The sequence below is a fragment of the Pundamilia nyererei genome, unplaced genomic scaffold (genome assembly GCF_000239375.1).
Source record: "Pundamilia nyererei isolate P.nyererei 1_Seehausen unplaced genomic scaffold, PunNye1.0 scaffold00006, whole genome shotgun sequence".
NCBI lineage: Eukaryota > Metazoa > Chordata > Actinopteri > Cichliformes > Cichlidae > Pundamilia > Pundamilia nyererei.
This window is the reverse complement of record NW_005187407.1, coordinates 5041807-5057675: the sequence shown is the minus strand read 5'-3', so window position 1 is coordinate 5057675 and position 15869 is coordinate 5041807. Positions and strand designations below refer to the sequence as shown.

The window sequence follows — 15869 nt, the reverse complement described above, 5'->3', positions numbered from 1 at the left end:
GAGCTCCTGATTCACTTTGACCATTTTTTCCTGTTTTATCACACACGCACGCACGCACACGCACGCGCGCGCACACACACACACGCCTTTTAAAAAGAAGTGATCGCTCTGTTGTTTATTTAAAAAGTTATTTACAAAAAAATCTAAACTTCAGAAAATACTGAATAACTCAAAAATGATTTATCCCAGGATTAAAACATTTGCAACAAGTGTTACAGAAAATGTTCATCAGCATAAATGTAAGTAATAATACTTGGTGATTTCTCCACAGAAAGGTGCATATTTATTGGGTTTATTATAATGATTTTCACATATTTTGCATGAGAAAGAGAAATGCAAAAAAAAAATCAAATTTTCTGTCTTCTTATTCAAATAGAGGTACATTATTAATCTCTGTACCACTTAAAGATTTTTGTGAGAAGCAGTGATGCCATTTCCCTTTGTCAAACATCATAGAGCTGGAACTACTGATGCCAGTTAAGGAGTCCAGGTGACTTTTATAGGCTTGAAACGCCATACATCAGGCTGACCCATGTGTAGCAGGTCTTTGTAGGGGGAAGCGCTCCACTGGAAGGGTGGCACTTGGTCCCAGGTTGGACCACTCACTGCCACCATGCCGTACTCTCGAAACATCTCGTAGGAGGTCAGCTGCAAAGAATCACACACAATGGCTCAAACTCAGTGGACATCTCTTTTAAACTCATTTTTACTTACGGCAAACCAAAAAAAAAAATCTTCAGGGTGCATGATGGGTAAAAGGGTTAGGGCAAAGGGAGATGTGAAAATGAAAACCTTCATGTCTGTTCCTCCGTGTGGTCTCTGCTTTAAGGCGCCAAATGGATATGTTCCATTAGCTGGGTTCAGGTCTGACCGCGCTGAGATCGCATTCTCTCCGTTCTCAGGTGGATCACAGCCGTCACACTTTGAGAGTGGATCTTCCTTAAAGTTATTATACCTGAGGAGGAACAGTGTATCTCATGAATTAAGAGACCTTTTTCTCCCTAACTACAACATCTATCAGAGATTGTTTGTTTTGGGAATACAAATCTCCAAACATGTGCAACACACAGACCGTACCTCATCAGGCGGACCATCGAGTCCACATCTGTAACATCTGTCTGGTTTCTCCGGAAAATCTGAGCCCGAGGATTCTGGTCCAGAGAGAACCACGGGCCAAACTTCTCAACCAACTCATTGCAGCCACTCTTATTAAATATTTCCACATAGTACCTTCAGAAAGAATTTGGAAGTATGGACAAAAGAAAAGACACATGCATAATCTAAAGTACAGATTAACATTTACCTTAATGTTTGCACACCAAATACTTACGGTATGTTGTAACTAGCCCAGTATCCTTTCTTCAGCAGTTCCTGAGTTTTATCAGCGTAAATGGCGAGTCCTCTGCAGCATTGGAAAAAATAAAATGCTTGTTTTAAGGTCAGATCTGATAGGGTTATATATTGTCAATAGAAACACTGAATAAATGATCTATTTTGATCCAAGTTCGGGTGCTGTGACTTACGGAATCTGCTCCAGCACGACAAAGAGCCCTTCTGTGATGTCAGTCTTCCCTGGAGTGAAGAGGTTGTAGTTGACAATCATCCACTGGTTGTTGTAACTGCAAAGCAAAGTTAAAAGTGGCCTTCTTTTCACTAATACGCACAACACGGACAAAACAAAATGTTACATAATCTGGTCTTCAGTGAGGATTATCAACACAAGCTAAAAAGCAGAACAGTCTGGAGCCTTGTCAGCAGATCAAACAGTTTCTATTTGATGATTAAAACTAACTCACGTTCCACTGTTGTACTTCGTGAAGATTTCTGCCCAGTCCTTGCCAGTAGCAGCGAGCCGATTTGCAACAATGTTTCTCAGCCACTCCATGACTGTTCCAGTGGGCTGAACATATTTCCAGAGAGCAGGGTTGCTGTTGCCAATGGTGGTTTCCAAAGTAACCTACAGACAGAAAAAGAAAGAAAAAAAATAAAAGCAGTAAGATAATCTCAGCTTTCCCTTTTTAAAAAAAAAAAAAAAATCATATTCTGTTATATAATGTCAAGTATAAAGAGATCTTACCAAGCCGCTGCTTAGGATGTAAAAGTCATCCCCAGAGAAGATGGATCCAGGGTAGGATGAGAATGCCTGAGTTCTTCCAGGAAGAACATAGTTGTCTGAAAAACATGAGAGCACGTGCTGAAGTCACACTATCAACTAGTCCCTAAAATAATTACATCAAAAATGGTGCTAGGGTACTTTTGGGGTTTTAAACGTGCATTAAAGAATTCAAAAGTCAAGCATTTAAGGACATATCTAATTGTTTTGCCATTATATAAAAAAATTGGGACCATTGTTTTTGTATTGTAAATCTGAAAAGTAGAGTGAGCAGGTATCTAGAAACAGCAACAGCTAAACTGGAAAAATCAATGTCCAAATGATCTAACCTTTGCCTCTCTAACTTTGTTGTCACTCAACCTGATCTGTCCCTCTGATGTGCTCATTTCTAATCTCGTCTCTCCTGATCAATCCCAATGAATCTCATCACCAATCAGGAGGCACACTTGCGTCAATTAATTACCTAGAGGAGAAACTTTAAAGGCAAAAATGTATTTCTTCATTATGCGCAGCATGGCCTGGTAGGTGTTCCAGGTGTCATGTGACACCAGCAGTTCCTTATTGTTAGGCAGAAGCTTAATCAGTGCAGAGCAGGAGCCAGAGCCAATGGGTCGGGTTTGACTGGATTTATTCAGAGCCGATTCCAGGTCCTCAAGGTCTCCGCCCATTTGGAAAAGTCTGTTTGGGCAACAGCAAGTGAAAGTTTAAAATCTCAGCAAAAGAGGGTAAAACATGTTTGAATGATACAGAAAAGGAGATAACTACTTACAGGAAGCCAAATGGGTTGAGAGAGAATGACCCTATTGGCAAAGACAGCTGATCATTGTAGCTGTCCTCCAAACCTTTGAGCTGCAGCAATGTCAGACGCACCTGATGAAGAAACAGATAGCACAAAGTCTGATTTCTGGCCTTTAAAAAAGCTTGTCATGTAAGGGATTTTTTTCAGTCCTGCTCATTGTACCTGGTACCAGTAGGGTGAGTTTGGATTATTCTCTATTTGGTCCTGAATCCAATGCATGTTGGTTATGATGAAAGACTTAAGGCGCTCGCAGTAGGCAGATTCATACATCAAGGGTTCGCAGTAACCCATTAGAGTGTTCATCCAGTGTTTATAGATCAGCTAAAAAACACCAGCATACCTAGTCATTAGAATAATTAAACCAAAAATATTTTAACGTCTGACCAAATGAGGGTTAGACTGACCGGAGACGTTGCTGCAGCCTCAACTGCACCTGCAGCGTAAGCCTGGATGCTGTCGTTGTACCGACTGCTGGTAGTCACCTCCAAGAAAGACCAACTGAAAGAGGGAGCATAAAAATGTAAAACGATCTCCAGAAAAAAGAAAAATAGATTTATGAAGTTTACAGCACTGTGCAAAAACCTTGAGCCACCCCCCATTTGTTTACATTTTGCTAGGAAAATAGGTGGTGCAGTGCTCTACTGAATTATGTGCAAACAAGGTTATGCATACAAGTCAAAAGCAAAGTCTGTGTAAATCTAATCAGACTGAAAGTCAAGTTTTGGTATGACCATCTTAATTTGCCAGCACAGTCTGAACTTTCTTAAACTAACTTTCGTGTAATTTCTTTAAGTAGGTTCAGGAATAGTTCTCCAGGCTTAATACTATTAATACTTCAATACTGAGTGTTTTTCTATCCAGGTATGACTTTATGGCATTGGCAGTGTGTTTGGGATCATTGTCAAGCTGAAAAATGAAGCAGCTGTCAATCACATGCTTTCCAGATACTATTATACGGTGGATTAAAATGTGAATGCACTGTTCTACATACAGAGCTATTTTCTTATTTTTGTAACTTTGTAAAAGATCGCATTTATATGTATTATTACTATTATCATTATTATTCATGTTATTGTTATTTAATCTATTATATTATTTCATTTAGTTGATTACTGTTCTTACTGTCTTGGAGCAACGGTGACCACTCTGGGATTAATAAAATATTCTGATTCCGATTGATCAATTTTAACAAGATCTCCAGCACCACTGGCTAAAACGCAGCTCCAAAAAAAACGACAGGGCGTCCACCATGTTTTACAGAAGGCTGTAGATACTGGTTCTACCTCTTGCCTGACCTCCTCCATACATGGTGCTATTTGAACCAGAAGTTTCAAAATTAAATTGATCACTCCATCAGACCTGTTGTCACTGATCTTCAGTCCACTTCTTGTGTAATCTGGGGACCTCAGTGGCTCACCCTTTTCTTTACAGAGAAGACAGATTTCTTTATGACCTGCCAGTTTTCTCACTTTTCATAGTTTCCACAGGCCACACACTATGGATGCTGTATTATCTTTTCTATTTTTTTTGCTTTTGCAACTAAAGAAATGGGTGCAAAGGATGTGTTTTTGTAACAGGCTGCTAGTAACAAAGTGCCTAAAGATACAAAATATTATCTCCCCTCCCAAACAGAACAAACAAAAACCCAGCCAATGTCCAAAGAAAAACTTTTAAAGACCTCCAGAAGATTTCTCAGTGTGTCATGTGTGCTACTTCTGCTAATTTGGGTTCCTCAAAACAAAACCACAAGGATTAAATGTTGCTCAACGAGTCAACATTTACGAAAAAACAAGGAAAACTATTTAGACCATTGACACTGCCGAACACCATTCTGTTACAGCTTCATAGGGGATGATTGTTTACGTTCTTTATGAACTCAAATATTTTAATATGTATAATTTCTCATTTTTTCTTAAATTCTTGAACTAGTCTGAGAGAATCTGGATCGGTTTGGGTGTAAAACTAGTAAAACACTGTGTGTGGAACTGCAAATTATACACTAAACCAGTGGTGGGGAACTCCAGGCCTCGAGGGCCGTGTCCTGCAGGTTTTAGACGTGTCCTTTAGCCAACACCGATGATTTAAATGGCTAAATGACCTACTCAACATGTCTTGAGGTTCTCCAGAGGCCTGGTAATGCACTAATCATTTGCTTCAGGCGTGCTGACCCAAGGTGATATCTAAAACATGCAGGACACCGGACCTTGAGCTCTTCACCCTTGCATTAAACGATTAACCGAATAATTGAAACAATATCAGGAGTCAAAGCTGCAACACGCTTTTCTTACTTTCTGTAAGAAACTGCAGCACTGACCCAGCTTGACCATTCACCAACGACCTATTTCAAGCACAAACCGCACAGACAAACCGAGCCTTTAGAGGCAAATAGTTTACATTTTAGACCAAGAACAGTCTCTAAACACTCACCCTGACGTTTCAATATCATCAGTGAAATTCGCCCAAGCCACAAAATCCTCCTGATATCCCTCTATGACAGACAGCTGTCCGGTTTGCTTGTCGATCACAGCCGTTCGTATTTCTGCTCGAACGGCCGTAAACATACAAAACAAAAGCAAAAACATCTTTAAAAGATCTAAAACCTCTGTAAAACTTCTAACACGGTCAGCTCCGTTCCGCCTGCACGCCATGTTTACATGAACAAATCATGTGACTTCGATGGGCCAAGTCACCTGACTACCGCCGGGACTTTCAAAATAAAAGACGCCGCCCGACATCCCGCATCATAAGTTCATCAGTAGTTCAGTCACTGTCACAAACGAGACATGAAACAAAAAAGTAACAGGTACGCAGCTTTTATACATATATAAAAACCAGTCGTCAGGTACATCAGATCTCTTGGACATTTCATTCTGTACAAAATACTAGTTAATCCAGAGAAAACTGGACCAGCTTTTAAATTCATTATAAACTTATGCAGATATTCGGGTCCATGTTTTATTCAGTCCATTTTACACAGAGCGTTGGGGTCAGGATTTGTGTGGAGGCTGCAGATGTCAGTCTTCCACACCACCTTCAGTTTCCATTGTCTCCAAAATTCCTTCCATAACCTCCGCTTTTCGCTGCTTTTTGGCAGTGACTGAGGAGGAATAAAACCAAAAAAAAATGAATAAATGGCAAACCTACTTTTTATTTAATTGTGTCCTGTTAACAAGGATTTGGTGGATTTACCATGAAAATGTTCAGCTGTTTTTCGCCTCAATGCCTCCACAGTTTCCTCTGCGTCAGCCCACTCCAGCACAAGACGTCTCCCGTACAGATGGGTGCTGTGGCATAGCGCCGCAAACGCTTTCTACATAGAAAGAGAGGAACACAACTGCTAATCAGTGTGACAGCCAAAATCCCTCTAAAAATAAATATTGCCACACTTTACTAATTTGAGTCACTTGAGCTAAGACTGATGCTTAAAAATGTTGGCTGGATCTCCTTTTTAACAATATGCTACAAGATCAGTTTTAAGGCCAATAATTGGTAATGAAAACCAGAAATGAGTTAAATACATGTTTATCCCTGAATGTTGGTGAAAATGGTTGAAAGCACCACTCGTTCGATTACTTCTTTTGATTAAATTTGTTCAAACTGTGATCATCAAATTAGATTTTTGAAATTGAAATTATATTATCTCTCTTGGATATGTCAGCTTCCGGCTTGAAATTGTTTCTAAACTTCCTATTAGCAGAAAATCTGTAACACAAAAATCTATTTTAATATTTTTAAAGCACATTAAAATATCCCACCTTGAGTATTTTAAAAAAAGTTCTTTATATGCTGTTGAAAGTACTGTATGTCACAGACCTTGGATCATTTCCTCTATTGTTGCCCTTCAATGTTAAATAATAAAATACATTTGGCGATGGAGACACCCACAGACCGACAGACATGTAGCCAAATGATGAGACCTACAAATCTACATGCTATAATATTCTGAGTAGCTGATGAAATGTATATTTTCTTCGTTTCATGAATCACACACAAACCTTAGCATCTTGTTTGGTGAGGAAATCAACAAAGCCAAAACCTCGATGACTTCCTGAACCAGCCGCTTTCTTTGGAAGACGGACAGTCTTTAGCTCCCCAAATGTACTGAGAAGATGAAATACAAGGAGGAAATGTGAGTATTAATTTAGCTCTTCCAACAGCGTAAATAATAATAAAAAACGATAGCTGTGTACGTGTTACCAGAAAAGCTCCCTGATTTCCCTGACAGATGCTTGGAAAGGAACATTGCGCACAAGGATCTTGGATCCCGTCTGCTTCTTGTCAGCTTGTTTCTTCTTCCGTGTCACCACAGCTGTCCTGCACATGGGAAAAAAAATGAATGAGTGGTGACAAGACGAGCGATGTCTTCATGCTACCACAAATTCTAACCATAAACATGTCAGCTGAAATGTTTAGGAGCATATTCTTGTAAGTAAATGGACATAAGTGGGGAAAAAGAAAACCTTTCTGATTCACATCTGACCTTGTGGCTCTCTCTGAAACCTTCAGCTCTAACTGGTGATCATCCACCTTACAGTGCTGAAGGAGGGTTTAAGGAGAGAGAAGACATTAGCCAAAAACCTGCTTGTGGAGAAAAGCTGCGAGAGTGTTGCTGAGGAGGTGTGGATGGTACCTGTAGCTGCCTCAGGGCCTTCTGAGCTGCTTCTGCCGTCTGATACTGGACAAAACCGTAACCCATTGACAACAGTTTGCCTAGAAGACAGAACAATAAGCATGAGAACAGTGATTACGCAGAGAAAAGCAGATGTTTAGCACAATATTAACAGCGTGCTTGTCTGTGATTAAACTTCAGATGGTTCTGAAGTCTCGTCCTCCCAGATCTGGACCAGGGCATCACTGAGCTCCTGGAAAGTCCAAGGTGCAACCTGTCATCTTCAGATGGACTGAAATGTGTCCCAGAGGTTTTATATTGGATTTAATTCAGGCAAGCATGGGGGCCATCAATGATATCAATTCCTTCATTCTCTAGGAACTGCCTGCATACTATTGCCACATGAGGTTGGTCATTATCGTGCACCAGGAGGAACCCAGGACCCCCTGCACCGGTGTAGGGTCTGACAGCAGGTCCAAGCATTTCATAATGTTACCTATGGCAGTGATCTGTGCCTCCCTCCATGGATCTGCCTCACCAGACCATCACTGACCCATCAAGAAAGTGGTTATGCTGAACAATCTTACAGCAGCACAACTTACCACTGAGTCTACAAAAATACTTTTCTTAACCAAAACATAATTTGTGGTTGAATAGTGAGCACTCCATTTGTATTATCAGTTAATAAGCACATGCCGGCACTTGTTCTGAAAGGAAATATTTGAAACCCTTCTCGGTACCTGTTTTATCTTTTTTCTTGGATATCGTGCAGGATTTGACTTTGCCACATTTGCAGAATGTCTGAAATGAACAAATAAAAACCATGACCATCAGCCAGTGATTAAACAGTTAATAATAATAGTATTTATTAATGTACGCACCTCCAATAGTTTCTCCTCTGTCGTGTTGAAATTAAGATTCTTAATGAAAAGCGTAGAACCTGGAAGAGCTTCCTCCTCCTCCTCTTCATCATCTTCTTCCTCATTTTCTATCTTCTTCTCCTCTTCCTCGGCTGCCTTCTTCTCTAATACTTAGTTAAACAGAGCAATGGTGGATTCTGATTATACATATCATACCCTTCAAGTCTGGAAAATACTGCTCTCTCTTAAAGCGACTGCCCGGCTGTGTTTTGAGAGAGTTTACCTGGTTCTGGTTTGGCTACAAACACCCCGACAGGCGCCCACTCCAAATACAGCGGGACATGATGGAACTGGATTAGGAATGAATTTGATCCGATAAGAAGTCTTCAGTATCCAGCAGTCAAAACATACTATATGCAGGTGAAACGTTACACACACCTTACTGTAAGCCATTCTTGTGAAGGCTCGTTTCGCTTCAGTCGACTCCAGAAACTCAACGATTGCAGTGAGTCCTGAAGGTGGCAGCAGCACGCGGCCCAAAGAACCATAAGGTGAGAAGAGCTCCTCAAGCTCTGACGCCTGCACTCCAGCTGGAAGGTTCTTCACCAGGATCACTGTGTTGCTCCTTGCTGCTGCCGCCTGTAGACGAAGGGACGCAAGCCGTGGACTTTTCATTCAAATTTTCATTCACGCATTTGGATCAAGAGCACTGAGAAGTACATCAAGCATACCTGACTGAAGGAATCCAGGCTGACACTGTTATCCAGCAGAAACTGCCGCGTCTCCTGGACAATTTGTGTTTCCCCCAAAGCCATCCTCACTGCAACACTTCCCTTTGACTCCTGCGGGGAGAGCAAGGACCATAGATACATGCAATAAATAAATAAAGAGGAAATGAAAAACACAAGTCTGTAAAAAGAGGATTTTTTTTTTGGATTGAGATGATGTTATTACTGTGCCATTAGCCTAAAGCATTTGAAAATGTGGTTACCAAACTATAACAGTCATAATAAACCAAATTGGTTTCAGCGAGAAACTGACCTGAGCAGTGGGCTATTGCTGCGGTATAGACTGTGGGACAAATCCATAATCCCAAAAAGAACATCCTATTATCACCAACACTAGGTCAGTATGCTATACATTACACAGAGCAGGTTGTTGGGACTTTTTCAAATCCTTATGAAATCTCTATGGAATAATAAACTAATCATAAACAAATCAGTTAACCAGGTATATGTCAGAGAGCTGGAATTACTTCTGTTTTTCACGTATTTGGTATCCAGTCAAACATTTTTCAAAGTTTTAGTCAATTAACAGATATTTATAAATAACCATACAGTCAATTCTGGAGGTAAAAAGTGGTCTGTCTAAATGGTTTGGATGTACCGTACTCTTACCTACCCAACAGGTAGTTCAATCTAACAGCTACTAAAAAAAAGTGAGACCCTTTGCTCAACCGAGTGGTCTTGTCTGTGAAATCTACTGCCAGCTAGCTTTTCCTGCAGGGGTGGGGTTACAAGGGTCTTTAATTCTCCATGTACATTGAACTTCTGCAGGACTCAAAGTTTGATGGAATAATATTCAAGAGGTTAACCTTTTCTCTAAGAGAAAATATTTCAAATCTCTGTAAAACTGTTTATCTTAGGTTCAGCAACTGAATTTCAAGACTCTGGTTCCTTTAAAGAAAGATGGATTTTCTGACTCTTGGATAACAATGATGACACAGCTGGCTGCCTGTGAGACTAATAAAAATTCATGAACACATTCTTAAATGGGACCCATTTATTAGGTGGCCGTCTGCAGTTTAAATAACTTTTACCAAGTTAATGTAATATAAGGTTGAAAGAGGCATTTAATAATTAGTTGTGCTGAACTCCCTTTTCCCTTATATATTATTATTATTATTTCTTCTCTTGTATTATATTTTTATAATTTGTTAAAAATTGTAATAAATTGTTCAAGTAAAAAAAAAAAAAAAAAAAGGAGGAGGAAAAGAGGCAGACAGGAGCGTAAATGCAGGTGAACTAGATGTAAAGTCACTCACGTGGTCCAGGACTTGGCTTTTGGTGGTGTTGTATTTTTCAGCAATAGCATCTGCCACTGCACTTGTACCCAGAAACAAGGTGTTCCAGTTGTGTGAACTAGAAAGAAACCGAGAATTCAAGTGTAAGCTTAAAAAAATATCAGCATGAAAAACAGAGAAACAGATGGTCACTTTGATCCCGATTACCTGGAACTTAAAGCTTTAGTTTTAGCATCTTTTTGCCGTTTGTAAGATGAGGAGCCAGGACCGCCAGCATCAGAGTCACTCTTTTCTTTCTTCACAGTGGAGGGAAGCAGGTGAAGCATCCTGCCCTAGAGGTGTAAGAAAGTTTTCAAACAGCTGAATTTAATGAACTGCACTTTGAATCCAGCCATGAGGTGTAGAGTGATGAAGAAGTTCTGACATAAACACCTGAAAAATGTGTCCGTCCAGCTGAGCGAGCGCTGTCACGGCGTTCTCTGGTATCATGTAGGTTACAAAGGCAAACCCTTTAGGTCTCTTGGTTAGCGTGTCAATTGGGAACAGCACATCAGATAAAGGACCTGCAGAGATTTTATAACCATGAAACACTTGGGACAAGAGCGCATTTCTTTCTACAGACGTGTAATCAATGTAACTCACCGTGTTTGCTAAACAGATCTTTGATGTCCTCCTCTGTGCAGGTGTAAGGAAGGTTTCTGATGAAGAGTCGGCCCGACTCTGAAACATCTTCCTCCTCCTCGTCCTCCTTGAGCTTCCTGCTAAAGTTTCTGTCAGTTTCTTTCTCTTTTCCATCTCTTTTGTTCTTTCCCGCTAAAGCATCCACGCGAAACACTTCAATGTAACGCCCTCCTGAAAACACAAGGACAAAGTCTAGGCTTCATCAGCTAGTAGAGAATGAGAAATACATCTATAAATGTCTTTGTGCCGTTGTTTCCCCAACTGAATGGTGGCTTCAAATGTTTTCGCTCATATTTTGTGCAGAGTTTTTACACCCTGTAACATCTCATTCATAGTAACACAGCCAAATACTATGAACAGAAATAAGTCCTAATAATTTCACCTATATAATCCTTGTTTTTCTTCAAGGCCTTTTCCACCTCTTCCTCAGAGTGCAAGTCCACGTATACGTAACCTAAAAAACAACAGCACACTGTTAAGATGCATCTGCCTGTATACAGTTCATACAGACCTGTAGTGCTGTGAAAAAGTAATTGCCCTCATCCTGAATTATTGTTTTTGCATATTTGTCACACTCGAGATCATCAAAATATGTAAAATTTTGCAGAAAGACAAGCAAACACACAAAAGTGGGAAAAGGTTATTCAAACCTACCTGAATGTCCCCCAAACCCAATAACCGTTTGTGCCACCATTGGCAGCAAGAACTGCAATTAGCCATTTGTGATATCTGACACGAGGCTCTCATATCACTCAAACTCAGTCACACTTTTTTTTGAGCCATTTAGAGGTAGACCAGTGTGTTTTGGATCATTGTCCTGCTGCATAACCCAAGTCCACTGGAGCTTCAGGGCATGAACTGTTGGCCAGATGTTCTCCTTTAGGATTTTCAGAGTGGAGAATTCATGGCTCTATCAACTACAGCAGGTTGTCCTGAAGCAGCAAAGACGCTCTAGACCATCACACTACCACCACCGTGTTTGATCATTGGTATGATGTTCTCTTTATAGAATGCTGTGTTAGTTTTATGTTAGATGTAACGAGACTCAAACCTTCCACAAAGTTCAGCTTTTGTGTCGTCACAGAATATGTTCCCAAAGGTCTTGGGGATCATCAAGAAATATTTTGGCAGATGTCAGGCGAGCCTTTGGGTTCTTGTTGGTCAGCAGTGGTTTTCTCCTTGGACTCTACTATGTATGCCATTTTCTTAGTGTTGAATCATGAACTTTGACCTTAACTGAGACAAGTCAGGCCTGCAGTTCTGTAGATGTTGTTCTAGGCTCTTTTGTGACCTCCTGGATGACCAATCAATGTGCTCTTGGAAGTCATTTAGGAAGGCCGGCCACTCCCAGGAAGTTTCTCACTGTTGCATGTTTTTTCCATTTGAGGATAATGGCTCTCACTGGGTTTCACTGGATTCCTACAGTATTAGAAATGGCTTGGTAACTTGCAGACTGATTGATGTCTGTGTTTTTTAATCTCTTTCTTTAGATTCAGTAATCAGGTCTGTGTGTGACTGCTATCAGCTTTTTTAAAAAAGGTGAATAATTCATGGTTTAAGAAGGGGAGAATAAAAATTTCACTTAGGACCAGGAAGGTTTGTATGGGCTCTTTCCCTTAAAAAAAATTAAATCATTATTTAAAATGTGACAAATATACAAAAAAAGAAAAAGAAATCATGAAGTGGGCAATTATATTTTCTCAAGCCACTGAATACAGCATATGTGGGTGACTGCTGCAAAATGAGAAACTTTAAATACTTTTACTATCACACCTGTTCTATTTCCGCTTTCGTTCTTCCCAATCCGGACTGCTGCAGGCTTCAGTGGAGTCATAAATTCTCTAATTTGTTTCTAGTGGTGTTACAGGAAACAATGTTAGCGTCACAGATTCAGAGTGATACAGTGAACATTTCAGTGCCGACACTGAGAAGTTTCTTGTTCGCTCACCTCTTTAACATTGAACGGGACTCCTCTCAGCTTCACTGTGAACTCTGTTGTTGCCTCCGTCTGTAGTAAATACACAGGGGTTGGTGTGAATCACTACAAACTAGTAACAATGACAGAATGTAAAAATTTAAAACAGCTTCTGATAGAAGAGTCACCTCCTGCTTGGCAGGTTTCTTCACTTTACTCTGGTCCTTTTCCTCAGAGGTCACTGAAGATTTGACCTTTGAGATGTTTTCCCTGTCTCCACTCTCGTAGTCACTGTCTGTGTGCTGTAAAGGACCATCATCATCCTCTTCTTCCTCCTCCTCCGTGTCTGCTGTTTGTGCCACCTTTGACCGCAGGTAGTCCATATCTGATAAGCCAGACTTCAGTGCTTCTTTAGTGGCATCTGGAATCAACAGCATAGCAAACAATTAACAATAATTCACTGAACCTGGATGAATATTTTCTAATATAGTTTAATCTGATTTTCTGTGATTGTGTGTGTACTTTAGAACAATATTTCTCTGATATAAATTTCAGTATTTGATGTTGATGTAACCCCAAAATTAAAACACAACCACTACCAACCTTCATCCTCACTCTCATCATTTTCTTCTTCCTCATCCTCTTTGTCTTCTTCTGACTGGTCTGAGTCAAAGTTGAGGTAATCATCTGAAGCAGGTTTCTTCTTGCTTTGAGTCGTCTTCTTCTTCTTGTCGGGATCGGGTGCTTCCTGTGCAGTGTCGTTTGCCCAGGTCGGAGCTTGGCTTCGATTCTGATGCACTGACAGAAACTCCTTGAATTCTGCTTCCTCTTCCAGCTGAAATGAGATATGAGCCGATGTCCAAATATTAAGTGTTACATCATACAAAAACTGATGAGTTAGGCAAAAAAATTTAAAAAAATTGTACTCTCACAGGCCACTTCATTGGGTACACCTGTTCAACTGCTAATTTACCCACATATCTAATCAGCAAATCAGTGAGGCACTGGTCAGTGTACTGGTAATCCTACCCATAACCTGCTGAACGTCAGACTGAGCATCTTAATAAAGAGGAACGGTGATTTAAGTGATTTTGAACATGACATGGCTGTTGGTGCCAGATGGGCAGGTCTGAGCATTTTTCCCAAAGCTTGCACCCATCTCCCGACCAACATCTCAATTTAAGAGCAGATAAATTTTAAAGTTTATAATTTACTTACATCTCCCAGAATACTGCTGGATTCCTTTTTCTGCTTCTTCTTCTAAAATTCAAACACACACACACACACACACACACACACACACACACACACACACACACATACACACACACTTGTATTAAAAACACAAATTCTATGAAATCATACTTATATTATTCTCTGGTAAGGCAGCAAAAAATTATGATATACAGAGGGAAGAATGAATTATAAAGATATATGGTAAGTTTTATATACAAGTACGACCTCTGTAATTACAGAGTGTCAGTTTACAAATACTGTTATTTCCGGTCCACAGGTGTTTCCTACCTTTTTGCCATCAGTATCGGCCGGAGCAGAGGGTTTGCCCTGCCCTGAGCTCTGAGTGTGTTTACTCCAGGCTCTTGCCTTACTGGGGTCTCCAAACGCCTTACACATCTCCACCTAGAATAAAGGACAGGTAAACCATCAAGCATGCGCGTGTTCCCTCTCGAGGCACAGACTGTGTGCGGCTGAGGCCATACCGTCACTCTGGATGTGTCCACGAAGCTCTTATTGAAATGCTTCAGGGCCTTGTTTGCATCCTCCTCGGATTTAAAACCCACAAAGCCGAACTTACGGAACTTGCCGTCTTTGGTAAATTTCAGCGAGCAGTCTGTCAAAGTGCCAAAGGCAGCAAACATCGACCTGAATCTGTCCTCCTTCATCTGCACAGAGAACAGTGAAATTTAGCTGGGCTCAAATTAAAGGCTGCTCTCGCTTTGTGTTCAATGCGAGCGGGCTGTTTACTTACCCCATTAGGGAGGTTTTTAACGATGAGTCTCGACATCACGACAGAAGGTGTAATTCCACTGTTAACGCGTAAAACGGCTTTATATAACTTGTCAACAAAAACAGCGTGGACAAGAACCTCTAGCTCGCCATCTTGAGTGGGAGGGGCTTCTTCTTCTTCGGCCGATAGTAACCGTATCAGTGAATAAACGCCACCCTGTGGTCGGGAATGGTTACTGCGTATATAATCAAACGATATTTAACTGGGTGTTCTAACAATCATATCAAAAACACATAAAAAAAAAACTGATGTTATATATGATATGAAAACATGTAACTATAACAGATGTTCAAGTATTACTAAAATATGACAAGTTAACATCTGGAAAACGAATAAATTGTGACTGAAAGGTGTGGCGCTGGCTTTCTTGAAGTGTACACTGCAGGTCTTCATGTGTTTTCTGTTGTTGTTGCTTTTGCAAAACCTTTCATTGATACTACTATGCATCGCTGAGCATTGTTTTTCCATTTTTTTCTTTTCGGCTTCCAGTTCAGTTATTTGGTGCTATATAAATAAATAAATGATGATGATGATGATACTTTATTTCATTATAATATTTTTGGAGTTTTTGATTTTTCCTCTGGAGAATAAGTTTTTCTTCTTTCTGTTGTATGTCCTGTTGCTCCTTCTCTTGAAGCAACTCTTGATTTTGGAGCAGTGTTTCATTCAGAGTTATTTGGAGCATTTTGTATTTTTCCTCCATGTCTTCAAGTTTACATTGCATTTCTTCCTCTTTTATGTCCTGCTGATCTTTCTCTTGAACAAACGCTTTATTTCTCTGCAGTGTTTTATCGAGCCTTATTTGCAGCACTCTGCATTTTTCTTCCATGTCTTCAAGCTTGG

General features: G+C 40.2%; 2 protein-coding genes across 2 annotated transcripts; both read right to left on the bottom strand.

Annotated features, from left to right (window-relative positions):
* Positions 1-257: 257 nt before the first annotated feature.
* On the bottom strand, positions 258-5594 carry plbd2 (phospholipase B domain containing 2). The gene is made up of 12 exons (XM_005722233.1): positions 5340-5594; positions 3317-3410; positions 3075-3233; positions 2883-2983; positions 2577-2791; positions 2078-2172; positions 1797-1957; positions 1524-1619; positions 1331-1402; positions 1078-1230; positions 793-955; positions 258-648 (listed from the first exon to the last, which is right to left on the bottom strand). The coding sequence occupies exons 1-12, from the start codon at positions 5558-5560 to the stop codon at positions 478-480; spliced, it is 1701 nt and encodes a 566-aa protein (XP_005722290.1). The 5' UTR covers positions 5561-5594; the 3' UTR covers positions 258-477.
* Positions 5595-5709: 115 nt separating this feature from the next.
* On the bottom strand, positions 5710-15159 carry rbm19 (RNA binding motif protein 19). The gene is made up of 24 exons (XM_005722232.1): positions 14988-15159; positions 14719-14901; positions 14525-14638; positions 14219-14260; positions 13604-13835; positions 13189-13421; positions 13034-13093; positions 12859-12937; positions 11468-11539; positions 11047-11256; positions 10837-10967; positions 10612-10736; positions 10426-10522; positions 9113-9223; positions 8820-9020; positions 8665-8731; positions 8403-8551; positions 8262-8322; positions 7543-7622; positions 7393-7448; positions 7110-7226; positions 6908-7013; positions 6102-6222; positions 5710-6009 (listed from the first exon to the last, which is right to left on the bottom strand). The coding sequence occupies exons 1-24, from the start codon at positions 15021-15023 to the stop codon at positions 5927-5929; spliced, it is 2766 nt and encodes a 921-aa protein (XP_005722289.1). The 5' UTR covers positions 15024-15159; the 3' UTR covers positions 5710-5926.
* Positions 15160-15869: the final 710 nt, after the last annotated feature.

Bases quoted from the DNA above. Each gene is read 5' to 3' on its own strand.
- rbm19 (XM_005722232.1), bottom strand. From the start codon at position 15,023: ATGTCGAGACTCATCGTTAAAAACCTCCCTAATGGG. The intron at 7,227-7,392 runs GTCAGATGTGAA...TCCCATGTGCAG, and splicing joins GTTTCAGAGAGAGCCACAAG to GACAGCTGTGGTGACACGGA. The intron at 6,223-6,907 runs GTTTGTGTGTGA...CTTTCTATGTAG, and splicing joins TCACCAAACAAGATGCTAAG to AAAGCGTTTGCGGCGCTATG.
- plbd2 (XM_005722233.1), bottom strand. From the start codon at position 5,560: ATGGCGTGCAGGCGGAACGGAGCTGACCGTGTTAGAAGTTTTACAGAG. The intron at 1,620-1,796 runs GTGAGTTAGTTT...TTTGCTTTGCAG, and splicing joins ACGAAGTACAACAGTGGAAC to TTACAACAACCAGTGGATGA. The intron at 649-792 runs GTTTTCATTTTC...GATTCTTTGCAG, and splicing joins ACGGAGGAACAGACATGAAG to CTGACCTCCTACGAGATGTT.